The sequence below is a fragment of the Siphateles boraxobius genome, unplaced genomic scaffold, assembly GCF_051911475.1.
Source record: "Siphateles boraxobius isolate OS27281-9 unplaced genomic scaffold, OSU_SipBor_1 130, whole genome shotgun sequence".
Classification (NCBI taxonomy): domain Eukaryota; kingdom Metazoa; phylum Chordata; class Actinopteri; order Cypriniformes; family Leuciscidae; genus Siphateles; species Siphateles boraxobius.
In genome coordinates, this window is record NW_027508734.1 from 7,145,503 (window position 1) to 7,172,882 (window position 27,380).

Below are 27,380 nucleotides of genomic sequence, written 5' to 3' on the forward strand. Positions count from 1 at the left end.
TTAAAACTGTGTTCCCAGGAATTTAAAAGTGAAGTCTTTCAACACCATCTCCATTTATGTAGATGGGAAGGGGGTCAGCTCTGCACTTCCTGAAATCTAGAATGAGTTCCTTTGTCTTTTTTATATTCAGTACCAGATTGTTTGTAGAGCACCATGTTGTCAGTCGCTGCACCTCGTCTTGATAAGCAGACTCGTTGCCTCCTGAAATTAGTCCTACTATTGTGGTATAAATTTGATTTTATAGAATTGGAGACATGCACTGGAATGCAGTCGTACGTGTACAATGAGTACAGTTGTCGGCTCAGCACGCAGCTTTTGTGGGGAGCTAGTGCGTAGTGTGAGAGTGGAGGAGAGGTTGGAGCCGAGCTTGACGGATTGTGGACGATTTGTGAGAAAGTCCAGAATCCAGGTACAGATGTTAATGGAAGGGCCCAGGTGAAGTAGCTTCCTGATCAGTATTTCTGGTAATATGGCGTTAAGAGCTGTAATTAATGAAGAGCATGCCAACATAAGTCCCTCTATGATCCAGATGATCCAGTGCTAAATGAAGAGCTGTCACAGTTGCATCCTCCGTGGACCTGTTTGACCTGTACGCAAATTGATTAGGGTCGAAGGTAGGAGGGAGGCTAGTTTTAATATGCCTCAGTACCAGTCTCTTGAAGCACTTCATAACAATTGGAGGGAAAGCTATGGGTCTCTAGTCAATGACTGATTACACCAGGCCTTTTTGGGACTGGGATGATAGTGGCTGATTTAAAGCATGATGGAACAAAGGCCTGTGCCAGAGACAAATTGAAGATATTGGTGAAGACAGGAGCGAGTTGGTACGCACAAGCCTTGAGCACCTTGCCAGGTACTCCGTCCGGGCTAGTGGCCTTCCTTGGGTTCACGGTTTTGAACATCCATCTCATTTCATGTACCTGAACAGTAGTGCTCCACGATTAATCATATCGCAATCGCGATGTCAAGCCTATGCGATTAGATGACGCAAAATGCTGCGATTTTAGCCTATGTGAAACACCCTAAACAAATTAGGGCTATTAATGCAATTAATGCAGCATCTGTTAATTTTTGTCATCATTTGGCTCGTGTTACATGATCCCGTTCTTATTCGTGCAAATGCTTTTAAACCATTCATGAGCACGTTCCCTGTGAATGTCCTGACTGTGACTCACAGAAAGACACAAGATTTTTATCCAGACATCAATGGCTTATTGATCATTATAGGTGTTATCAATCATTTAGTAGTTGTTGCTAGTTTGATTTGAGAAATACACATTTCAGCATCATCACTAATCTGTGTGTGCATTTTCCCTGAGAACCAAGCAAGTTGACTCATGAAATCATTTGTTTATTATATCGCAATATTGACCTCAATAATCGCAATATGACATTTTCCCCAAATCGTGCAGCCCTACTGAACAGTTAGTGCCTGTGTCAGGTGGAGATGAATGTGAGAGTGAATTTTTTACTTCGAACCGAGGAAAGAAACAGCTAAGCTCCTCTGCTAGCGAAGGTTTGAATTGATTTTTAGAGTTTGAATTGCTGCTACCCTTGTAGTTTGTAATATGTTGTACACCTTGCCACACCCGCCTTGTGTTATCTGTGAAGTTTGAATCTTTCTTTTGTAGGCCTTTTTTATGCATCTTCAATGCCCCTTTTAGGTCAGCTTTAGGTATGGCTGTGCTGTGTGTCTCTGTGACTTGAAGGCAGTATCCCGTGCTCTGAGGACTTTTTTGGCTTTTTTCGTCATCCATGGTTTCTGATTTGGATAAACTCGGATCTGTTTGTTCACTGTGACTGTCAATACAACTTTTAATATAAAACAGCAGTTTGCGTATACTACTCTGATTCCTGATGTTCAAATAACTCCCATTTGGTCTGAGCAAAGCAAACTTGTAGCTGGAAAAAAGCTCCCTTAGGCCTGTTTAGAGTATAGATTGAGGGTTTAGAATAGATCGTGATGATGAACCATGTGTAGTGAGTGATGTCTCACCGTGGTTGAGAATGATGTTCCCTTCAGTGGTCCCCTTACAGGGAACATGTACAACTCATACTTACCTGGCAGGGGAGACACCATGATCATGTAGGTGGTTCACCCAGGGCGAGGCTCAGCCATTGCACTCCGATTGTGCTGACCCCTGCGAATTCCCCAAATGTGGGAATCTCGACTGCATAATTTCTGGTAGTGGGGGACTGCGTTCGCGCTCTCCCCTGATTTACTAGTACAAATAACAGAACTGAAATGTGCTCTAGTACTACGTAGTTGATTTTATTTATCATTTATAAGGCTGTGATGCTCTCAAAATTCTTTCTTTTTCAATCATTAATTGGTACAGTAGTATATCTCTGACATTGACGTGATGACAGTAGATTATTCAGTTTAAGTCACCCTGTAGTCAATAATTTTATCTTAAACTCCTTTGATCATCAAAATAGCATATTGAAATTTCTTCATGTCTTAAAATAGCTTTTTATTTTAAATAGTGGCACATCAACACTACACATTTTCCAACTAATCGATCACACCTGAATCAACTCATAAGCTTGTTAGTAGAGACTCCAAGACCAGAAATGTATGGGTCAGAAAAGGCAGATATTCAAAATGTGCACTCTTGGTGTGCCTCAAAGAGCAGGGTTGGGAAGCACTGCTCTACACCGTTGCCTCATTTAGTATATAAGGTTCTATGAATATGCAAATTGGACCCGCCTCCAATCACTCACCCCAGCTCAGAGATCCACACGTTGACCTGATTGGTTTTAAGGTAGTTTGAGACTTCAGAAACACCAGTGATTTCAAACAGTTTTTGAGACTGTCTTTGGTTCATTGCAGTTTTATGAATTTGCATATGTTTTGTCTTAAAGCATATTAAAAACATTAAAAGCTTGATTTTCACCACAGGTTGACTTTAAAGGGTCAGTTCAGCCAAAAAGGAAATTTCTGTCATTAATTACTTAAGCCTGTTTTATGCTTCTGCGTCGAACCGACGGCGTACCCCCGCAGACCCCTCTGCGTCGCCGCGAACCCCTCCGCCGTAGCTCGACGTGCACCTCCAAAAAATTGTAACTACGCGTCGAGGTGACGCAGACCACAAGGGCTGTGATTGGTCAGATGCACCGCGATGCAACTCAACCTGACGCAGAACCATAAAACGGCCAAGACGCCGTAGGAGTGACGGCGTAGCTACGCCGTGGAGTTGACGCAGAAGCATAATGAGGCCTTTACCCTCATGTTGTGATTTGCCAGCTCCGCACTCATGTGTCGTGGTGCTCACTTGAACAGTGTCGGCCAATAATGAGCCGGCATTCTGATGTTGAACCCGGAAGCGCTGCAGTTTACACTAAGTCAACAGTGTAGGATGTTCTTTCACATTTTAATGTTCATTCATGTCTGTAGTGAGTGTGACATAGGTCTATTGAGTTGTTATTGTCTTGACCCCCTCATACCCAACCCCCACCCCTCCTCACCACAGCTTTCTACACACATTTCTTAAGCCTTTTTCAAATCGGAGGACTGAAGGATTGGTGCTAAAGTAAGGGGGGTTTATGACAATTTAAGCCTTATCTTAGTCATGTTAACAATTACATTCTATACAAGAGTAAAATAATATGATAAATACTCACCATCCTCAGATTTGCTGTTTCAAAGAGTGCAGTTGCTCCTGGTGACCATTTGTGGGTATCGCTTCTCGGCCTTTTGGCTAAGATCAAGTGTAGTATCTGTTCTTATCAGTTTAATATCTGATACGTGCCCTACCCGGGCACCATATATTAAATTGATTTTTGGATCAGGGAGATGGAATAGGGGCTTGCTCCGTCCACTCCACGCATCGACCCGGTATTGCAGTACCTCCGGGAACGGTGCACCCCCCTTATGTGTGAAATGAAAGAAATGAGTTTAGTCTTGTGACAGTGGTGTTTAATAGTAGTTTATGTTGTTGTTTATGGGTGTTTTAAAATTGCTGTGACTGTGAGTGATCATAGTATTTTGTAAATATTAAGCAAGCATTCCATTCCAAGCATAATCATCATTCTACCTTTACTAGTGTGTATATATAGATGTATTTGTATAGTGATGCAGCCAACTGTCTGCTTTTTTTGTTGTTGTGAAACTGTAGGTTTTATTAAATGAGTAACTTTTGTGTGTACTAAAGCAGTGAGTGGTTCACAATTTGTTTAGTCCTGTTTGCCCCTGCTGGTAGATGCTGTAACTGCACCCATTTCACATGCAAAACTTGTGTCTCTTGCCTGATTGGTGGAGTCGAGTCAAGTCTTCTCTATGATTGGTAGAGAGATCTACAGTCGAGTGTTCAGGAAATGTAGACTCTCGGCCAAGGTCTAATTATCAACAGTCAGCGTAGACAGTCCAACTGGTAAAACGGCATGACTGATGATTTAACAAGATCCAGCGTTTATAGTCTAGATTGAGGCTTTAGAATAGATGATGATGAACCATGTGTAGTGTAGTGATGTCTCACCGTGGTTGAGAATGATGTTGCCTTCAGTAAGTACCCTACAGGGAACGTGTACAACTCATACTTACCTGGCAGGGGAGACACCATGATCATGAAGGTGGTTCACCCAGGGCGAGGCTCAGCCATTGCACTCCGGTTGTGCTGACCCCTGCGAATTCCCCAAATGTGGGAATCTCGACTGCATAATTTCTGGTAGTGGGGGACTGCGTTCGCGCTCTCCCCTGATTCACTGGTATAATGATAGAACTGAATTAAGCACATGATTGCATAATTTAAATAATGCATATGAATACAACACAGTTTATGGGGTGTATCAATTATGCATATGATTGCAACACACTTTATAAAGTGTATCTTTCATTAATTAGATCAACGTAATGGTCTCAACACACTTGCACTGTAGTTTTTTGTTAATCATATGTTTAAATTGCATTTATAAAGAATTTATGAAATGTTGGACACTGAATTAAATGAGTTTAGGTTCAAGCTGCTGAGCAACTCTAATCACTATAAGTAGAATCAGGGAAAAAGAAGGCTTCTATGGAATGCAAACGTTTAATAAATTAATGATTTTAAGAATATAAATGTAACTTGAAAGTGATTTTAGGCAACCCTAGTTACAGCGATTATGTTCATCACAGCGCTGAAAATATCCAATACGTCCATAGAAATGTTTTAATCCACTTACATTAAAGCAGCACCAATGAACTTTTCTTCTGCAGTCACCCTGCAGGTTGGAAGCGGAATTGTCCATTACTGCTGTCGTAAATAATTTAGCCTACCACAGCTTACTGTCGCACGCACATGCTGTTTATCCAGCGCCGGCTTTGGAATCAACAATGGCCACATACAAGGTAGAGTATGATGCATGATTTTATGAAAGTATGATGTATTGCGACATCACAAACGAGCAATTGTAACGCTTGCCGTAAAGCAAGTCAACTTAGTAGTTTTCTTACGTCTCATTAGAACTACAGAAACACGACCCTATCTGGCAATCTTACATAGCGTGGATATATCAGTGTAGGGTATCTGGACTGTGTCGGGACGACTCATGCACTTATACATGTAAGAATTCTTTTAACCTCTCTGACTCTGGTTCATAACTCAGGTTGGGCACCACAGAGTCTGCCCCTAATGGCGTTCATTGACACTTTCATGGCGAACTGAGTTAAAACCAAGCCTCCCCCTTTCCAACGAGAAGGAACTTGTGTACGACACACAGCAGGGGGTCAGGCCTCAAAGAGATTATCTCCTCAGAGCCAGGCCAGAATGGAGACCGGAGCACATTCAAACACACACACAAACAAGAACCTTTCTCCAATATCCTCACTGAAAGACTTTTACTATGATGTATTTGATGTGTTTTTATGTGTGTCTGTTTGTCCATGTCACATTGGAATAACTATGATTTTATCGTAGCATAAAGTGAATTATAAATACCTTCATTATGCATTTTAAATATAACTGTATATTCCGTTAACTTTTACATAGCGTTCTTACTACCTGTAGAACACTCGTGGCGTGGACAACGCGAATATGCATAAAAATATAAAGTAAAGTGTATTTTTGATAGGTTTTACTATCATTGAAGATCGAAATGTCTTTCGACTGTAACCCCTCCCCACACACACACACACACCTAAGGAGCTTGCGCTCTTAGACAAAGAGTAATAAAAACTAAATTCCCGCCTGTGACTTCCAACTCTCCGATTGGCCAAGCTGACAGGAAGAGGCTGGATTTCTCCAAGGTGATAAATCTCTCTCTCTTACTTCTCCTCTCTTCGCATCATCATGTAACTGCTCCGCGTGACCCCCCTCTGGGGATATTTTCTTTTGTTTGTTTTATTTTTCCTTTCTACTTTGTTCATTTCCTCAGACGAGTAAGTCAACTTAGCTTGAATCGTTTCCTTGGTAATTTTACGTCCGAGACCTCTAAACCTTCGTTTGAAAGTGCGCACTCCAGACCATCTGCAGACCACGTGACGCTCCGACGACACACACACACACACGATACCAGGCCGCTCACGCACGCAGCCGTTTCCAGCAACAAAGAGAACAATGTGCAAGTATATTCGTTTTTCGAATGTTCAGAGCATTAAGATGTGTTTTCCCGTGGTGTCTCTCAAAGGTTTTAAGGTCTGTAATTTGCCACTGAATTGTTACGGATCTCTCTCTCTCATTCTCTCTCTCATTCTCTCTCTCTCTTTATTGATGCATTGTCTTTCATTATGTCATTGCCATTATTGTGTTTGTAAATACATTTATTGTTTGTTATAACCGGTATACGTAACTTTGCCTTTATTAAATGCATTATATTCATTTAATGATTCTGTCTTTCGCTCATATACAAGTCCCTTTAATGTATAAAGATCCAAAGCTACGTGCTTTACAACATTTATTGATACTTAAACATTATCGTTATAGACCAGGAAGGTTGTCCCTTGTGGCCACAGGGATAATTTCTCTTGAAAGTCTATAAGTAGGATAACTTTGGTGAGGTTTGATTAGATCGAATGATCAGGTTTGCTGGACAAACAGATGATTCGATTATAAATTAATCCCCTTAAAGATTATCCTGACGATAGATCTATGATAGACATAATTGATATATTAAATATTTAATTATTATCCATTGTGATTAAGTATTAATATACAATTGAGCTGATTTTAACCTGTCTGTAAAATATATTCTACATATGCAATTAATTATAATCCTTTGTGGTTAATTGCCTAGGTACATATATGAATGCAAATGCAGGGAAATATTATCCCTTTTTGGGAGATTTAACATGTATGATTATCTGGGTCCACCCGTATGAATAATTGTTAATTGAAAAATTACTAATTTTTGAATACACATCCCCAAAGCCTGACCCAGGTATTTCGTTACAGTAGATAAAGGACTGCAAAGCTGTGGCAAAAGTGCATTTCACCATGTCACAACTTGATGAACCACTGAAATGATTTTGGAAACATTATTTGAAGGTAAAAAATCTTACTTAGTGCTGCTTTAAATGCAAAACAGTGGCCAGTAACACCTACTAGCTGGCACCAGTGGTGCAAAGAGGGGCGTTTGAACAATCAACAGGGGGCGATGAAATAACACACAGTATAAAACATGTGTGGTGAACATGTGTTGCTCCATTTTGTCATTGTTATTGATGGCATCATGTACCATATATAATATTGATGATGTTCATTATTTAAGGTAATGTATTGATCTGTATCAGGGACAAAAGATAGTGTGTTGTAGGAAAAGCCCTAATGTTAGTATATAATTAAGAAGTTGCCTTTTCCACAACATAGTTGTTTAAACAATATGACAAATAATATAATCAATTGTGAATTTATATAAAAATGAGATGAAATATAAAATATTAAAAACAAAAAAATATAAGCAATATTCAAGGTAAAGTTTTGAAAGAAGAATTACACAACAGTATTACTAGTTGAAATTCACAATAGTTTATTTGTGTGCGTCCACAATGGTGTTGAAATGTTCATAACTTGCATACACTGTATTGTCCAATGCTTTTGAGATAGGCATTATTTTCATCAGACAAAAAGTCTACTTTTGTACTTTGTGTCCCTGAGTTGTTTGCTTGCAGAGCGTCCAAGAGAAGCAAGATTAACTGTGTGTTTTCTTTTGTACAGTGTGACTCTGGACCAGGATCGCTCTGCTGTGTGAGACATCAGTGCAGATTCAGGTAGTTTTGCTGAGACTGAGTCTGTGGATCTGGCATCATCGTGTCCGTTCTTTCAAGACCTTGATCCTGCTGTGCTTATAATATGTACATATTCAATCTGTGTGCAGTCGGGTGGAGGGAGACGCTGCTGGAGGAAGATCTTTTGAGGAGATCGACGTGGTCTTCAATATGGTGGCAGATGGTATTTTAGTCGACTAAAGGTTAACAAGTCTCTTCTGCCAAATATCCCCAAGACTCTCCAGGATTTCATCAATTGTCAAAGGAATACCCACTTTGCTCAGAACGGATCCTCTACCAATATGCAGTGCTGAATTCTCTCATAGGCTTTTGTGAGGTTTTTTTTCCATGCTTGACTGAACACTTGATTCCTGCCAGAGGAGTTTCACAAGTGTGAACATTAGTCTGTTGTACTGAGCGTTGATGTCTTGCCTTGTAGCGTCAGGACATCTGTGAGGTGTGGGGAACCGGTAAGAAATGAGAGTCTCGGTTTGAGTTTTCCGGTCCCTGCCGAAGACAGAGTGACCTCATTCTGCACTGTAGGTCTTTCATCTGGAAACTCAGTCGCTGGTGCCAGAAACGCTTTGATACCGACGGAGGACAGACAAACATTGATCCGTCACATTTGTGGCTGACAAGCCCTCCTGATGAACTCACTAACACACTTGGAGTTGATTTTCAGGATAAAAATCCCAAGTTTGCTGAGTTCAGCATCATCCACAGTCACTTTCTGCTGCACTCGCTCCTACATTGTAGTAATTTGATGCTCCAGTGGAGACGTTTGAGCTTTTCCTCCACAATCAGGATGAAGCCAGAGCTGTTTAGTTATGCAGTCCATCAGCTGGTTCTTTCTGGAGTCCAGCAAGAACTCAGAGCTTTTGCACCAAAGACGACTCGGATGGATCTACATTGTGTGGCCGAACAGTGGATTAAAAACAAAGTGTGCTGAGAAAAGGCTGTCAGATGATGGTGTGGATGAGGACTTCTTTGATGTGGACTCAGATTTGATCACCTCTAGTAAGGGAGAGTCATTCAAGGAAGAGCTTGATTTCTGTGTAACAAATATAAGGCATAACTCTTTTTTTTTTTATCACGAAAGAAGTAGAGTGCTGAAATTGTAATTTATAAATTAATAATATGTAATGAACTTCCTAAATCTTATCATTTGCACTAGTGATACGAGTCACAGGTGTATTTAGCCACTGGCTGACAGAGCTGAAAGCCTTCTGGATCGAATCCCTCTCACTCAAAGTAAAATCCTCTGGCCTGGCCTTCTGGACAGACACTGCTGTCGAGATGGTGCTGAGATCCCATCAGCATGAAGTGCCCTTTCAGCGTGGGCTAGTGCAGTGGACTCGTTCAGCAGTGGGCAGAGGAAAAGTCATCCTTCTCTCTCTGTAGGAATGGGCCTCATTGGTAGCCACAGCGTTTTGGAAAAGCCACAACGGTACAGAAAAGCGTTCTGGCTGGAAAGTGCTGTGCAGTCAGACCTTTGACAGCAAAGACTGTAACGACACACTCTTAACTATCCAGAAAAAAACAGAGCTGTTAAAACTGGAGTCTGCTGAGGGGACTTTCCCTTCTACCACTCCAGGACATTCAGGAGGATGAAACCACAGCCTGTCATCCTTCAGGACTTTCCTCCACCTCGTGTTTCCATGCTTGTCTTGATAAGACATTGTCCTCTGAAAGAATCCCCTTTCACCTTTAATAAATGAGGATTGTCCAGCCATGAAGGAAAAGCTTCCAGCTCATTGATGGAAGAGCTTGACATCTGTGTAACAAATATGAAACATCACAAGTAATGCTCTAAGATTTTCTTCGATGAAATTGTTACGAGGCCCTGCTCTTTCTCTTGTTTTCCTTTTTTTTCTGATCATAAGTTATAAATTGGATGGAAGCGGATCCGGATTATTCCCAACACCTGCAGCCTTTTCCGATTTAAGAGCTCAGGAAAGCCTCAGGAAACCTGTTGTTGGTGGTTTTGGATTTTTTCTTTTGTACAGGATGGTGAGTTTGTGTTTGTTTAGTTATATTAGAATAGAGGGAAAGTCTAGGTAAGTAAGCTTATCCGGAAGACCCTTTTGTGTTCGTTATTTTTCTCGGGAGTTAGGAAAGTTTTAACTCCGAGATGTAGTTTAGATCAGTTAGCTCACCATTCCTTAACTTCTGTATGTTTATATTTTCCGTTTGATTTGTTTTGTTACTTTTTTGTTACTGCCAATTAATTTGCTGCTCTTTTTATTTTTTATTTTTTTGCCCTGGCCAATGTAATTGGTTTTGAAATTTTTCTGAACGACCTTTTATGTTAGACCCTAATCTGGTTCGTAACAGAAAAGCTTCCATGATATGTTTTTTTTATTTAATTTTCATCACATTACAAATTATAAACAGGACAATAGTCCAACATATTGGATAGCTCACGGGCCTGGGACTGAGACAATGTCCACTGCCTTTTTAAAGTCTTCAAACTCCTCAAAAGTCTGTCCAGCAAGGTCTGTGAACGTGGATGACTTAGAATTTTTGCAGTATGTCTTTTTTTGTGGCCTTGAGTGGGTTGGGCACACAGTGCACAGATGTGCACTTTAACTAGCCGGATGTCCCGTGCCGCTGTGCTCTGCCTTATTCCTCTCGTAGAAGGTCGATCTTGCTGGCGATGGTGGAGATGCCTGTGGCAGGGAAACTGCTTTGGTGGAAAAGGCGTATGAAAGGTCAGGAGCACTGAAAGGCTCTGATGACAGAGTGTGGTGTGCTGGAGGTGGCAGTCGCTGCAGGACGGGCTGTGTCCTGTTGAGGTTTCTGTGAAATACAGGGGAGTTTCAGCTTTGAAGTTTGCATTAAAGGAGTGGTAAAATGCCTTTTTCACAAGATGTAAAATAAATCTCTGATGTCCCCAGAGTGTGTGTATGAAGTTTTAACACAAAATACCCCACAGATATTTTATATAGCATGTTAAAGTTGTCACCTTTTGAGGGTTAGCCAAAACGCACCGTTTTGTGCCTGGCCCTTTAAATGCAAATGAGCTGCCTCAGAGGGCGGGGTGTCAAGAGCTCTTGTTTGTTCGCAGCAGCGATTACCTCAGGCAGACACACTAAATTATGAACATTTTAGGGTTGCTGATGTCACTAACCCGGGAGGAATGTCGTGTAGTCCCTACCAGCCGTTTGTTGTAGTCCTTTTCTTTAAAAGCAAATTTCCCTTTGCTTTGATCATTGTAACTTTCCAGATGTTGTTTATGCTCAAACAGCAACATTTCACACTAGCTAAAGTTAGAAAAGTGAAATCGTGTTTTACCACCCCTTTAACATAACAATTCACGGCTGTTTAAAGTCACCTTAACCTACCTCTATCGAAAATGTATTGGCTGAAGCGCTTCGGGGACTTGATGGTGATGTCGTTCTCCTTCATGAGAAGCCACTGTCTGACAGAGCAGTAAGTCTCCTGAGCCATCTTTCTCACGTGGTCACTCCCAACTTGCGGGTCGGCCTGAAGAGTTTTGTGTACCACTGCCACATCGCCAGGAACGTGAACGACCTGAAGCGGCCCTGCCCGTAAATGGCCCTGTCCACGTTGATCTCGAGGTGGCAGGAGACCCGTGGAAGCAGCTGCACATAATTTAAGAGGTAATCTTTTACCCACTTGTCATTGGCGATGGCTCTTCTCTCTGGTTGGCGGCTCTCTTTGACGTGGCGATCAAGGACACTAAAATATGACAAAGCATAATTAATTTTTGAAAAACATACTAAACATAGTTTGATTCTGTTAAGTGCAACATGCTTACTATTTAATGTATCCAAAATCATTTTCCACCAGCCATTTGAAACTTTTGCCATTGTACTTCCCAAACGTGATGATCAGTTGACCCAGACACTGCACCTCCTTTGGAGTTGACGTGATCAACCGGCATCTCTTTTTAGCTGAAGACAGAAATTGTTATGCCTTTGATAACACGCAAGCACAGACGCTCTAGTGCACAACAGTAGGTTATCAAGACTACGGTGGAAATATAAGGTCGAAAAAACATCTATGACCCTAATGCCAAGGGTATTACGTTTGTTGTAAGACGCCTTCTCGTCCCTCAGCTCACTGTTGTCTGTGGTTTGGGATGGTTTATATGCCTTGGCCTCCTTTGTTGCCTTAAGAAGGCATTGTTGCCTATCCTGTGGCACACTTGTGTCCAGAATACACAATGCGAGCAACAATGGATCCATGTTAAACACTCCTGTAGGAAACAGTCTGTTATAATCTATTATAATAAATATATATGGCTTTAATTTTCTAACAGTTACAGAGTTCAACATGTTTCATAAAATATATATTTTATATAAAATAATGTTCATAAACTTAAACCTCAAACTTTTTTGTTTCACTTTTTAAACTTTTTTTTTCAACAATAATCTGCCACGGCTCTTTAAAATGAGACCAAACTTAAGTCTGTGCTTCAAACTTTAATGACAGTTTTTTGATACAGACATTTTTGTCCTCTATGGACCTCAGAGTAACTTTTTTTTAATTGACGCACAAGGGTTAAATACATTTCAGTTAATGTGTTCAATAGATTTTTCCTGTTTCCATTCCACTTTATTACACACAACTTCATTAATGGACTTTAATGTTTTGATTTCTTTGTGTACATTTCTTGAGTAAATACCAAAGTCAGGTAAAAATTTAAAATATAGGCTATTTATTGGAATTTATTATTTGTTTAAATTTTTATTATTAATTGTTAATTTATCTATTAAATAAACATTGATACTTATTTCCCCCACTGTACATTATTTACATGAGGTGATCTATAGACATTTGGTCCTAGTGGCAATAAAAGCTCAAATTAAAAAGAACTTTATTTGGGCATTACCACAGATCAAAGTTTTTTTTTGTTTTTTTTAGCTTTTTTCTTCTTTTTTTTAGCCCATCCTTATAAAAATAGACCATGTTTTTTATAGTAAAAGTGTAGTAACCATGGTTTTTTTTTGGCAATTGATTACCATTTGTAGGACCACAGTTTTACTACAACTACCATGATTAAACTATGGTTGGTGTAGCAAAACCATTCCTAATTTGCAGTTACCATGGTTTAACTATATTAACCATGTTTTTTTATTTTATATGTAATAAAACCATGGTAAATTTTCAATGAAACGGTCATTCGAGTGTAACTTGGATGACTTTATTCATACAACTTTTTGCTTACAATTATCGCCGTTAAGCTTGTGATTCATCAATAAAAACCTAACATATTTATATACTTTATAACTTTGTTTGAATATTATAATACATTATTCTTACTTACCACAGATGCTTGTTGACTGGTCGTCAATGATGAGCACCTGATTGGTAGTCTACAGTCCTGGAGACATAGAGGACTGTACTGTAAGGCAACTGCATTGCACGTTGCTGGGGCTGACGAATGCCACGTTGCCCTTGGACCGTATGAGGTGTAATACGAGGAACTCTGTTTTAGTCTCCTGGTTCCTGCCAGAGACGGAGTGACCTCATACTGCGGCCGGCTGGTGTGGGGCCGTTCATTAGGAAGCTCCGGTGCTGGGGGTTGGCTGGTGCCAGAAAGAGACTGCTGACGGCATACGATGGATAGGCCTTGATCGGTGACATTTCGGGCCGACAAGGCCTCCTGATGAACTCAGCAACACTTGTGGTGTTAATTTTCAGGATGGGAATCCCGAGCTTGCTGAGTTTAGGGTCATCAACAGTCACCCTTTGCTGGACACGCTGGTACGGCCTGGTGACCTGGTTTTGTGGCGACCCACGAGTCTTCGCTCCACAGTTGGGGTGAAGCCACAGCTGTTAAATGAGGCAGTACATAAGGCCTTTCTTCCTTGAGTCCAGCAGGTGGACAGCCGAGTACCTTATGCTGAACTTCAGCTTTTGCACTATGGAAGACTCTGCTGGATCTCCATTCGTGCGACTGAAGAGCGCATTGCCCCAGCATGCCGAGTAGAGACTGTCAAATTGCTGGATGTTACGGTCGTGGAGGTCAAGCTTGCTCCAGGCGCTGATGACCCTCTGCCTTATAGAGCCTCTGAGAGCAAGCTTTCCTTGCTCCAACGCAATTTCTCTACTGGCAGAGGAGGGTGGTGTACAAGTCCTTCCTTTGCAGGTATTCCTCGCAGTGGCTCTCCAGGACCTGTCTCCACACCTTGGCCATGGTGTTGCCCTCAGTGCGATCCCTTATCAGGCGGATCACCTGCTTGGCCACGCCTAAGATTAAAGCACAATCGTTGGATGCCTGTGAATCTTAGATATTTTTTTCCTAGTGCAATCATTTAGAAATCAAATTACCGTAGAATGATGCAGAAACTCACCGTAATGTTAAGACTAGGGAAGATGGCTCTCTGAGCTGGTCGAGGATGCACGGATCCCGCGCCAGGAAACGACCAATGGCGTGTTCCTCCGACTCCTTGGCAGCCTTTCTGCACGCATTGCATGCCAGGACCTCCATCAGCATGGAGTAACAGCCTGACATGTGGCAGATCTGTCTGACCGTTTTGGAGTACCCACAACGGTACAGAAAAGCAGACTGAATGGAGCGTGCTGGACACTCGGTTCTTGGACATCGAAGACTGAAATGTCACAATCCAACTGGTCTCCTTTGGTATAAGGAGTCTGCTGAGGGGACTTTTCCGTCCACCAATCCAGAAAACTCAGGAGGATTAAACCACATCCTGTCAGCTTTCAGGACTTTCCTCGACCTCGTGTTTCTATGCTTGTCTTGATAAGAAAATGTCCTTTGAAAGAATCCCCTTTCACCTCTAATAAATGAGGATTGTCCAGCCATGAAGGAAAAGCTTCAAGCTCATTGATGGAAGAGCTTGACATCTGTGTAACAAATAAATAAAAAATCACACAAGTAATGCACTTAGATGTTCTTTTATGAAAATGTTACGAGCCCCTGCTCTTTCTCTTGTTTTCCCTTTTTTTTCTGATCATAAGTTGTCAGTTGGATGGAAGCCGAGCCGGATTATTCCCAACACCTGCGGGCTTTTTGTATTTAAGAGCTCAGGAAACCTGTTGTTCTACAGGATGGTGAGTTTGTGTTTTAGTTATATATTAATAGAGGGAAAGTCTAGGTAGGTAAGCTAACCCGGAAGACCATTTTGTGTTTATTTTTTTCGGGAGTTAGTAAAGTTTTAACTAGTAGTATAGATTAGTTAGCTCACCAGTCCTTAACTTTTGTATGTTTATATTTTCCTTGTTAGTTTTTCGTTACATTTTGGTGCCAATTAGTTGGCTCTTTTTCTTGCTCAGGCCATTGAGATTTGTTTTGCCATTTTTCCAAACGGCTTTTTATGTTTGTCCCTATTTGGGGTCGTAACAGAAATGCTTACTGATATGTATTTTATGCATATATATCAGATAGAATATGATGTAATTTTAATGTGGTAGTAATTTTAATAACATTCAAGCAAAATTTAGTTTCATACGGTTTCCACTCGAGAACCGGTTCCAAGTTTAATGAACCATCGATATTGTATGCCCTCGACGTTAACGAGTCCTCTTATCGATGCTCCTGCTCCTAATCCCAGCCATGCAGTCCGTCAACTCACAACTGTCCTTCCTACGCATCTGTGCGTTATGACGTCAAATCGATTTGAGCAAAAGATGGAATCATGGAGAGGAAGAGACGATCTAAAACTTGGCTTTATTTTACTAAACGAGACAGAAATTATGCCGTTTGCAATAACTGCAAGGTTGTTATTTCATGTAAGAGTGCAAATGCAGGCAACATGCTTAAACCTATATCTACCCATGGTATCTAATTGCAGGAATGCCGTGTTTTTAATCCGCTGCTTACAACTGCCCAAGCTAGCAGCACCGTAACCTCCGTTGAACAGGGTAATGTAATGTTAAATATCACTGGCGTCTTACAAATAACGGGCATATTCTACGAAAACACTGTATTATGTAGAACTATTCCATCCCTGTTTTTATAGAGAATAGTTTTAATTCTATATTAGGAAGAAGATTTTCTGACCTGTATGCTTGCGTTTACAAAATAGTTTATTTATTTATTTTATGAATCTTATTTATTATTCAGTTTGCTTACTCAAGTGTAAGCTATAAAAACACTTGTTTTCATAAAGTGCTATCAGGAATCGATAAGAGAATCATTAAAGAATCGGATCGATAAGCAGAATCGTCAGTGGCATTGATATTGATCAAATCTTATCAATTCCCATCCCTAACTGGAGAGAACCAAAGGTGCCATGTTAAAAGGCACTTGTAAGACCAGAAGGTAAAACAGTAAAACTTGTACACAAGAACTATATACACCATTTCCAGACCGGGAGACGAAGTGCAGCGCAGCCCTGGTGATGGTGGTTGGAATTCTCCTCACCGGCAGAGCCTGTGGCGTCGCCCCCAGTATGTTGGTCCATCCCTTCAACACCTTTGTGCTGGGCATGGTGGAGGGAGGACGGCAGCTCTTCAGACGACACTGAGGTCGTCTTGGAGATGACGGCTGACTGCCTGGTGTCATGCAGGTTCACTAGCCTCTCCTGCTGGCGGATGAAGTCCCTCACTGTTTTAGTGTTTATTTTGGGGAGTGGGATGCCTGCTTTGCACAGGATTTGGTCATCCACCAAGACCCGGTGCTGGATACTGTCATAGGCCTTGAGGATGCTTGCCTTCTCGGGGTTGGAGCGAGAGGCCTTAGGGGAGCACAGCCACAGCAGCTTGACAAGCACATACATGAGGCGGTTGTACTGCGCCTGATGTCCTGCTGTGCTGGCGTATACCTTTTGGCCATCTTCACTTTTTGGACCACAGCTGGCAAGGTCCTCCCTCTTTGTACGGCAGTACAATGTGTTGCCCCAGTGTGTGCGGTACAGCTGGTGGTATTTCTGTGGCTGCTTGTCGTGCTTTTCCATCGCATTCCAGGCGTTGAGGATCCTGTTCCATTTGTGCAGTGTTGAGGAGCAGCTTCTGGTCTGTCAAGGCGACCTCCACCAGCACAGTACAGAATGCCTACAGCATCTGAAACCCGGGCAGAGGATTGTCACTGCAGACATCCTCCTGTAAAACATACACAGACACACACACACGTTAGAGAGAGAGAGATAAGTAGGTAAGTTCCAATGAATATAATGATTTGTTTTTCAGTGGTCACATTTATCACTGTATTCTCTTCTATTAGACAAGTAGGTACTCTACTCACAAAGGCAGGAGGGTTGACCGTAGCAGTCTCACTGCTGGTACTTGTGAAGCGGGGCTCGACAGCAGGATGGTCCTCGTCGCTCTGGTACACCTCGTCTGCTTCGATGTCTGGGTCGGCCTGCCCAGGCTGAATGACTCCCCCGTGCTCTGGCTGAAAAGAGATTCGAGCCCAAGCAGCTCGTCTGAATGGACGTCGGCCGGGGCCCTGAAGTTCTCTTCCAGTATTTTTCCCCCTTAGATTACCTGGAATCTTATGGAGCAGCGACTTGTGGAACGCCTCCAGGCTGCTGCTCCCACCCATGCCCTTGTAATACGGCAGGTCCACACCGTTGATGGTCGTGGTGCGGACAACCCGGTACATGGCAATGCCTGGTGGGTCATGGATGCATTCCAGGTGTCGCTGCAATGGCTGTTGTAAACACAAAAACACACAAACATGCATGGTGAGCTGTTGTCATTTTGCACGTATTAACATTGTGTGTTTGCCCTGACCAGCGCAGACTTGAAGGCGGCGTACTTCGAGTGGGCTTCGGTCCGCAGACCAGCATCAAAGCAATGGATCCAGTGGAAAATGTCCAGCCTTACCACCATCCCATCATCAACCCAAGGCTTGAAGAGCGTCTCCACGGCCGCCGGACCCTTTGCCTTGCAGCATCCACGGTCGATGTATAGGATCTTGGGTACGGGTCGATCAGCGAGCCTGAACCCCTCCACCCCGCCACAGACTCCTCGCAGGTGAGGACAAAGGACAAGATCTGGGAGAACTCGTTGCTGAGCCCTTGCCTTCCTCAGACAACTTCTTTACCACCTACAACAAAACAAATTCAAAAGAGTTTAGTATAATGTGGTGTTTCTATGTGTGTACTTGTATGTCAACACACTTGCCGCATTTTTGTAATCCATTTTCAGGACGGTGCCTGACGTGGAGAGTATCTGGCTCCGGTAGTCCTGAACGTTGTCCGCCTCTGCCAGGAGGAAGGCGTGCTGCAGGAGCCGCGTGCAGGGTATCTCTCTGGGAAGAGGTGTCGTCTGGAACTCCCCGTGGCCCAACGCAGAGACGATGCCTCCAGGTTCCACCAAGGCCATGAGGAGTGTGATGTACAGGCCCTTCCTCTGATTGTAGTCCTCCATGTGGTTTTCCTGCAACTGCCGCCACACTTTTATCATGGTGTTGCCCAATGTGCGGTCACGCAGGAGGCGAATTACGGTTTGCCCCACACTTTGCGGTCATTACGGCCGGAAACCTGGACGATGTGCCTCGCTCAGCTGCTGCAGAATGACATCGTCCAACGCCAGCCACCGACCCATGGGACCACTCGCTCAACCCCTGGCAGCCTTGAGGCACGGTACGCAGGAAACTACCTCTGTCGCCATGTCGTATATTGTGTATTTCTTTCTTTTTTTAAATAAAAAATCTATTTTTTTCATATTGTGTATTTTACTAGTTCTAACTTAAAAGTGTCCTGTCACTGTTATTCTGTTTGTGCTGTAGAAGCTTCTGTTACCAAAACAAATTCCTCATATGTGCAAACATACCTGGCAATAAAGCTCTTTCTGATTCTCTTCTTGAAGAGCTGGAAGTGGCGGCAGCAGGAGTGGCGTCCGGTGGAGGCTTCTGTAAATTACAGCTTTGTGCTCTTGAAGTTTGTATTAACAGCATGTGTAGTAACAATCACGGGGCAGCAATGGATCCATGTTAAACACTCCTGTAGGAAACAGTCAATATAAATATTATATATAATATGGCTATAATTTTCTAGCAGTTTCAGAGTTCAACATGTTTCATAAAATATATATTTTATATGAAATAATGTTCATAAATCATTTTCATAAACTTAAACCTCTAACTTTTGTTTCACTTTTCAAACTTTTTGTTTCAACCATAATCTGCCACGGATCTTTAAAATGAGACCAACCTTAGGTCTGTGCTTCAAACTTTAATGACAGTTTTTTGACAGACATTTTTGTCCTCTATGGACCTCAGAGTAACTTTTTTTAATTGACGCACAAGGGTTAAATACATTTCAGTTAATGTGTTGAATACTTTTTTCCTGTTTCCTTTCCACTTAACTTCAAATAGACTTTAATGTTTTGAGTTCTTTATACGTGCACATTTCTTGAGTAAATACCAATGTCAGGTGAAAATAGAAAATATAGGCTATTTATTAGGGAAATAAACATTGATGATACTTATTTTCCCCCACTGTGCATTATTTTACATTAGGTTATCTAGACATTTGTTAATAATGGCAATTAAAAAAAAGCTAAAACTGAAAAGAACGATCTAGGCATTACCACAGATCAATTTTTTTCAATTTTAGTTGTTGTTTTTTTGCCCACCCTTAAAATTAACCATGGTTTTATTATAGTAAAATTAGTACGTAACCATGTTTTTTTTTTGGGCGAATTGATTACCATTTGTAGGACCACAGTTTTACTACAAATACCACGATTAAACAACGGTTGGTGCAGCCATGGTTAATTTGCGCTTACCATGGTGTAACTATATTAACCATGTTTTTTTATTTTATATGTAGTAAAACCATGGTTAATTTTCATACAGACTGTCAATGAAACGGTAATTCGAGTGTAACTTGGCTGACGCTTTATTCATACAACTTTTCGCTTACAGTTATCTCCTTGTGATTCGTCAATAAAAAACCTAACATTTTTTATACTTTCTAATTTGTGTGAATATTATAATACAAATTCTTACTTACCACAGACGCTTGTTGACAGGTCGTCAATGATGAGCACCTGATTGGTAGTCTACAGTCCTGGAGACAGGCGAAACTAGACAGTTCGGCCTAGAGCCTACACATTGTAAATTCCCCAAATGTGGGAATCTCGACTGCATAATTTCTGGTAGTGGGGGACTGCGTTCACGCTCTCCCCTGATTTACTGGTGCATTAACAGAATTGAATAGTTATTAACATTTTTGGAAGAATTTTGACAAGAACATAAAAACTATCATATAATTTTCGCACTTAGTTAGAAAGTAGAGATATAATACAAAATATATAAAAAGACCAATATGAGGCTCTGATCCGGATCATTGGACATGTTGGTGCTCCGTTTTGCAGTGCCTTTCCCGTCTCCAGAAAGTTTCTTGCAGATCTGATAATGAATCTGGTAATGAATGCAAAACAAAGATTTAAACATTTTGTTTTTCTCAGTGTTGATTTATTAGTTTAGTCAGGTGTTACTCCAATTTTTATTATAACAGTTATTACTATTTCTTAATGATTAAGATTCCAAGCCATGAGTTCAGAAATCTTGCTCTGCTGTGGACAAAAATCTTTGCTAAATTCAGTGACTATTTGTTTGCAATCAGACATTTATGCATTTGTAAGACTGTATAATTTACCTTCTTGGAGTCATCGTACTTTAAGACTTTCCGATAAGTGGACATGATCTGTGTTCGATAGTCCTCAATGTTTTCAGCTGCCGCAATAAGAAAGGCTTTCCTCAGCAGCTTTGGTGATAGTTGCAGAAATTGTTAGCACAAATTCCCTGAAAGCAGAGAAAATAGACATACAGACACAAACTTCAATTATTGATGGTTAAAAAAAACAGAGTGGATGGAGGTTATTTGTTCCTATTACAGTGAGTGTCTCCTGGTGTGTTTGTGTCTGATGGGAATCTGCACTCATGCGTGCAGCATTTTCATTACATGGTTTAAGTGACCAAGTTTTTTATCCTACCACGTGGCATAGATCGTATATGACCGGCGAACTTGTAAGCAGGAAAAAAATAATAGAATAACGTCAGCTCAAGTTGCTTATAAGTCACATTTTATTAGGCTATTCAATTTCGATATTATGTATAGGCTACAGGAAAACAAATTGAAATGTTTCAAACATTATAAACACTATAGCTATATGCTATTTTAATTCCCCTCAGTAGCAATATAAACGTCAAGCAAAAATGAATTACTCGAAGGTTAAACAGAAACCAGCGTTGGGCTCATGTTGTCTTTCCTCATTGGGCATAAATCCAAATGCTTCCATATCCGCTATCTATTTGGATGCTAAACTATTATTTACTGTGTAAATAAGGCTTTGTACTTCATTTGCGTTCCATTACCCACATAAAACATCATCCTTTACAGGCGCAAAAACACCATAACACCATGGGGCGGTGGTCACACTTAACGCCACAAAGTTATAGCCTACTACTCAATTTAAATAGTCTGTAGTACAATCTATGTCTGGTTGACTGCATTTAATTGTAATAATAAACAGGCTGCGAAGTTGTCAACGCTAGAACTGACATGCTGTGTGTGTGTGTGCGATCACTTGAATTGCTACCTTTTAGCTAACAACTACAATTTAAGATTTCTCCGTCATTTATGGTCATACAGATAAGACTAATGCCGGGTGTACACCAAAGGATTTTCACAGTCCCAGACTAAAGACCGGCAGTCTTTAGGAATCTTACTGGAGTCTCGGCGCGCTCCCGTCGTCTCGATCGTTAAATGTGAGGTGATAATCTGCAGTCGGCGACCCGATTTATGCCAGTCTTTCTCTAGTCTTTCATATCAAACATGTTTGATATTATCGCAAGTCTTTAGTCTGAGACTAAAAACTGTGAACCCAAGTCTTTAGATGTGAGCTGATAATCTTATAAAGTCTTTTTTAAATCTTTTCAAAGTCTTTAGGTGTACAGAAAGCATTAGACATCATTGGGAATTGTAAAGTCTCTACTTTCATTTGTGTACTCACAATAAAAAACAAAACTTTGTGCTTTTGTAAAATAAAGAAAACAAACAGGATGCTGCTTTCTGCCATCTTGGTTTCCTTTCGTGCACGTCACAAAAATGGAACTTGACATATAGCTTATTTGTCACAGATGTTTTCTTTTTATTTTTATTTTGTTAATCTGATGATTATTTTCCCACCATTGACGGAAATGTCCATAATTTGTGAGAAAACGCTTCCCCGCCATTGACGGAAATTTCCGGCGTTCCGTGTTTTCACTGTTATACGGTAGGGATATGCATCATCTGAAAGAGTACTGAATCTCCTTATCAAAACATGCAAAAACGAGTAATCTCATATGTAATCATATGCATATGTAAAATAATGCCATAATCAACATAAAACAGCATATAAATCAAAACCGCTTAATGTTACTGAATGAAATGTCGACCCAGGACGAGGTATAGGACTGTGAAGCTTTGGGGGTGTTAATGGACTCGATCTACTCCATCTGTGTTTTGATCATCGTTCTTAATGATCCCATCTAGATGTAGTCTTTCGCAAAATGTTATTTTTCTCAGCTTTTTGCTTAAAATGTTGCTTTTTTATTAAATGTAACCACATTCAAGTGTTGATAAAAAAAAGAGAATATGAAGCTAGAATAAAGCAGCATTTTGTTTAAAAGCAGAGGCTCTGTTCTTTCTTTTGATATATTGCATGTTCAGATATTCATACAAACAAATATTCTGGGGGCCATGAACATTTTTGTGAAAATGGTCAAAAACAATGGTGCTGGCTGGCAACTCAACCAATGGCAAACGTAATGCAAGCGGAACGAAACTGCTCGTTATTGTGTGGTCGACGGACCGTTTATCAGTTTGTTCCAAAGCAGCGCGAGCCGATCTTGATCAATAGACTTTTATTCAAGACACAAAGGTCCATAGAGACAACACCGTAAAGATATATATAAATAAATAACAATACAAACAGTAAAAAATGATGCGGAAGTAGCATCATTTATAAAACATATACAGGCTTTGGGTCCAATGTTTCCAAAAGCAAGATGTATACCTTGTGTCACTCTTGGAAACATCAGCTATGGACACAATGATAATATTCTTAGACCCTGTCAGTCTGCACATGAATCTAGACATACAATTTCTTAGAACAGCATTTAAAGTGGGCACATTGTTAGACACAAACATTTCACTGGCACTACTCCACCTAGGAATTTTAAGCACAATTCTCAGCGCATCATTATAAGCCACGTGAAGTTTTTTCATCTTCGACTTACTAAAATTACACCACAGATGTGCTGTATATAGTGAAGTGCAATAGGTTTTGAAGAGTGAGATTTTAACATCAGGAGTGCACATATGGAATTTGCGTGCCAGCATGTTCGCCTGCCCATACAGTTTTCCACACTGCCGCTGCACATCATCATCATCATCACAGAGGTCATCTCTTATCACATGGCCCAGATATTTCACTTTCTTTACAACCTCTAGGGGTTCGCCTGCCAATAAGAAAGAAGGATAGACACATTTCATATCCTCCCTGGTTCTGGCAATCAGCACCACACTCTTCATTGAGTTAAATTTTATATCAAACAATAAACCATACTGAGAACATATTCCAAGAAGTTGCTGCAGGCCAGCACTGGAGGGAGACAGTATCACCAAACCATCAGCATAAAGCATATGATTAATGAGACTATCCCCCACCAAGCATCCAGTTCTACAGCCCTTTAACTCCATAGATAAATTATCCATATACAGATTAAATCGCAACGGAGACAGAATTCCACCCTGCCGCACTCCATTGGAGACATAGAAATATGTTGACAAACTCATCCCCCACATGACTTGCATAGTTTGATGAGAGTACCAAAACTGCAGTATCTTAATTAGGTAAGAGGGGACACCACGCTCAAGTAGTTTACCAAACAGTTTCCCATGATTGATACGATCAAAAGCCTTTGACGCATCCAGGAAACACATGAAGACTGTGCTATTGCGAGATCTGTACCCATGGACAATTTCTTTAAGTGCATAAATACACATATCAGTTCCATGCTTGTTCTTAAAACCAAACTGATAATCTGTTGATGCTATGTATTCTGCAAGCCAATCCATAAGAATCCCTTCCAGCACCTTAGATAGTGTATTTGCAAGTGCAATAGGTCAATAGTTATCTATACTAGTTAATTTACCAGTCTTATTTTTGACTACAGGTACTAGCACGACAGATAACATGGATCCAGGAAGTATGCCATGCTTCATTAACCCAGAAAAGCATACAGCAAGTAAAACTGAAACACTTTGACTAGCGTATTTCAGATGTTCTGCTGCTATTCTATCTTGCCCACAGGCTTTGTTCATTTTAAGTTTGTCAATAGCATAACATACTTCCTCCGACCAGATGACTACATCATCACTGTGAGGTATCTCTCCTATGTTAAACACATCGCCCTTCACACAGTTAAAAATGTTCTCATAGTGACTCCTCAAGCGCCACTGTTACTACACAGCGCTAATAAGAGATCCCGTAAAGGAAGCATTTGAATTTGTCACAGAAGTAATAACATCGCTGCGACTCCTGCGAGATCTAGTGAGAAACATTCACCGTTATTAACGGATCAAACAGCACTGACGTGGAAACCAGGAAGAAACATTGTTCCATGAATGAGCTATCCAGTGTCCACAGATCAGCAACATTCACCATGGATTTACTGTAGTAACACTAACTGCAACTGTGGAAGTTTGGCAGGAATAGTAGGCTATAATGCCTTCTAGTAACATTATGTCGGTTTTATTTTGACATTATGAATACAATCGCTGCCCTCAAACTAATCTGAACTAAAATAAACCTTTGTTTATAACTACTACAATATTACATTTCATTTTTTCCAAGGAGCTGTTTTGTTTTATATGCTTGTTCCTAAGAATTGCTCAAAGTAAAAAAATATCATACTTAATGATGTTACTTTTAATTTAAAAAAATAAAAAATAAAAAAATAATTCAAGGAAATGACCAAAAACCTGGTAAACAGTAATTTCTAACAACATAGGGCTATTTAGATAAACAATCTGGCGAGCATGTTGTTTTAGGCTAATACACCAACAGCAAATTTCTGTTTAATAAAGCGCTCAGAAATGTGTCGTTTTCATATTAAAATCTGAAAAACTAAGATTTTTGGATCACATAATTTAATTCTAATTCTAATTTAACATCTTTGTCTGTTACCGTGTAATGATCGGTCGTTGGTTAGAGGGAAAAAACAAAATGAACATCCCTAACTGTTTCACCAAGTGTAGTGTAAATGCAGATATCGGATATAGGTCACTTTTTTAAAAGATGTAAGCTCGTCATCGAAAAAATCGGATATAGTTAGTAAATCGGAATACAAATAAGAAAACAATAAATTTGACTTACTTGTGATCTTCTCAGGTTGCTTGTACTGGCTGAGGAGGGTGGTGTTTAAGTCTTTCTTTTGCATGTACTCCTCGCAAGACTTTCTCCACCTGTTGCTGCCGGGCTTGTCTTGATATGATATTGCTCTCTGAAGGAATCCACTTTCTTCATCCTCCTTTAGCCACGTGATGTCTGCTTTGGGGAGCCCATTAGGACCAGACTCCCATGTGTTGTGCCACCCCTCAAATGCCACCTGGTATTACAACAAATAATAAACCTTATCTAACAACCACTGAGTATTTAGACTTTAACAGTTACTTCAGGATGTGTGGTGTCTGCTGCAGATGTTGCCGTGCCCAACATTAGCATTAGGTAAATAGTTTTTGCTAATACTAAGCATACTTTTGTGTGGGCTCCCCATTTATTCTGGCCCACCAGATGTAAAGGGTGGTTATAATGTATAAACTGTGGACTTACAGCTGATGGTGGAGTGAGTCTGTGTGTGGCTTCTGAGGAGGATCTGGATGTGCCTCTTTTTCTTCCCCCAGCATCTAAATGAGGACAAACACACAGGTAGGCAAAAGTCAATGTCTAAGCAGCAAGACAACACTTTAATCGTGAGGCGATCGTCTGCACAGTGTCTTTATATTGGCTAATTTCATAGATTATGCATTAATACAAGGTTCCATTATGATAACATTAATAATTCTACACCTTACTAAACTGATATTCATAGATGCCTTGTCTTTCACAGGAGGCGAGAGCTTCCAACCGCCATCACTTTTGAACCCTGATGAGCAGGAGTTGACAGGATGTGGAGGTTAGATTTATTTATTTTAGAGTTAACGAAATTTATCTTGAGCATGTCATAACAAATGCCAGTAGACCGGGAAGATTTTAAAACGAGCATTAGTTCGAAAGATGCTGTGGAAATACACCCCGGAAGACACCAAAACAACGAGAACCGCGCTGAAAAGGGGCCGGGCGGCAGTTTGTAACGTCTGTTCTGTGATTGGTAGATCTACGGTTGACTTCTGTCATGTTATTGGTAGTCTACGGTGACTGCAGACTCCCAGCCAATGAGAAAGCCCAATTCACAAAATTAGCGAGTTCAGCGTCTATGATTGGCAGTCTACGGACAGCGACTGTAGACTCTCAGCCAATAAGAAGGACTAATTGTCTACGATGACTATAGACACGATAGACATAATAAATACATAAAAATGTATTTATTATGTTTATTGTAAACATTGCACGACCATAGAATCGACTCCATAGATTGATATTCTGGTTAAAGCAGAGTTGAAATTTACTTTGATTATGGAGTTAATGTTTAATTTGTTGGAACACTGCGTTGCTCTTAAAACAGACGTTTTACCAGTTATGCTTTAATCATATGTTTAAAATAAAGCAACATGTATTATTAAGTGTCGGACACCGAAGTTAATAATAAGGCATAAGCATAAGAAGCAGCTCATGTCTATAAACAAAACTATGGCCGTTTTTTTTACCTGCTCGAGCAACTGCAATCACTATTTTAGAAAGTGAAATAGAATCAGGAAAACTGTATTCTAAATGTTTAATAAATTAATTGATATCAATTCTGATCACGTTGTTCTCTGCTACGTGCCCTACACGGACACCATATATTATTTATATAATACATAATATATGCATTAGGTTACCATAATAATATAGTAGCCTACCATATAAATGCATTCTACTTTAAATAAAACTAAAAAAGTGGGAATTGTGCACTCTTTCTTTATTCTTAATATATTTAAAGTAGTAAACTGTGTATTTACAATACATGGTATATTTAAGTTGTTAAAAACAACAACAACAACTTAAGCTCTAGTTTGAATCGTAACCGTGTACAGAAAAAAACATTTAATTTGAATTATTTTTT

At 40.5% G+C, this 27,380-nt stretch overlaps 1 protein-coding gene and 3 non-coding genes across 12 annotated transcripts; 3 read left to right on the forward strand and 1 right to left on the reverse strand.

Moving 5' to 3' along the window:
* The first annotated feature begins 2,053 nt into the window (after positions 1-2,053).
* Positions 2,054-2,217, forward strand: LOC143737894 (U1 spliceosomal RNA). Its single transcript, XR_013203767.1, has one exon. It is a non-coding gene; the product is annotated as a U1 spliceosomal RNA (small nuclear RNA).
* Positions 2,218-3,681: 1,464 nt separating this feature from the next.
* Positions 3,682-3,872, forward strand: LOC143737900 (U2 spliceosomal RNA). The gene has a single exon (XR_013203773.1). It is a non-coding gene; the product is annotated as a U2 spliceosomal RNA (small nuclear RNA).
* Positions 3,873-4,535: 663 nt separating this feature from the next.
* Positions 4,536-4,699, forward strand: LOC143737889 (U1 spliceosomal RNA). Its single transcript, XR_013203762.1, has one exon. It is a non-coding gene; the product is annotated as a U1 spliceosomal RNA (small nuclear RNA).
* Positions 4,700-7,920: 3,221 nt separating this feature from the next.
* LOC143736855 (uncharacterized) lies at positions 7,921-26,481 on the reverse strand. 9 transcript variants are annotated; one of them, XM_077227613.1, is made up of 18 exons: positions 26,186-26,439; positions 25,949-26,022; positions 25,493-25,724; positions 20,725-20,870; positions 20,388-20,486; positions 20,077-20,258; positions 18,893-19,062; positions 18,242-18,502; positions 17,874-18,164; positions 17,600-17,765; positions 17,358-17,507; positions 16,539-17,215; positions 14,506-15,019; positions 13,476-14,401; positions 12,234-12,404; positions 11,964-12,099; positions 11,527-11,884; positions 10,523-10,981 (listed from the first exon to the last, which is right to left on the reverse strand). In XM_077227613.1, the coding sequence occupies exons 12-13, from the start codon at positions 17,068-17,070 to the stop codon at positions 14,997-14,999; spliced, it is 555 nt and encodes a 184-aa protein (XP_077083728.1). In that variant the 5' UTR covers positions 17,071-17,215; positions 17,358-17,507; positions 17,600-17,765; positions 17,874-18,164; positions 18,242-18,502; positions 18,893-19,062; positions 20,077-20,258; positions 20,388-20,486; positions 20,725-20,870; positions 25,493-25,724; positions 25,949-26,022; positions 26,186-26,439; the 3' UTR covers positions 10,523-10,981; positions 11,527-11,884; positions 11,964-12,099; positions 12,234-12,404; positions 13,476-14,401; positions 14,506-14,996. The 9 variants fall into 9 exon arrangements, with proteins under 9 accessions (XP_077083727.1, XP_077083731.1, XP_077083728.1 ...); XM_077227617.1 differs by having other exon boundaries at positions 16,475-17,215; positions 17,358-17,765; positions 17,942-18,164; positions 26,186-26,442; XM_077227612.1 differs by having other exon boundaries at positions 7,921-10,981; positions 17,600-18,164; positions 20,077-20,486; positions 26,196-26,430.
* Positions 26,482-27,380: the final 899 nt, after the last annotated feature.

Coding starts and splice junctions, on each gene's coding strand:
- LOC143736855 (XM_077227610.1), bottom strand. CDS start 17,070: ATGGAAAAGCACGACAAGCAGCCACAGAAATACCACCAGCTGTACCGC. Junction 15,020..16,485: donor GCGCTGCACTTCGTCTCCCG/GTCTGGAAATGG, acceptor TTTGTTACACAG/ATGTCAAGCTCTTCCATCAA.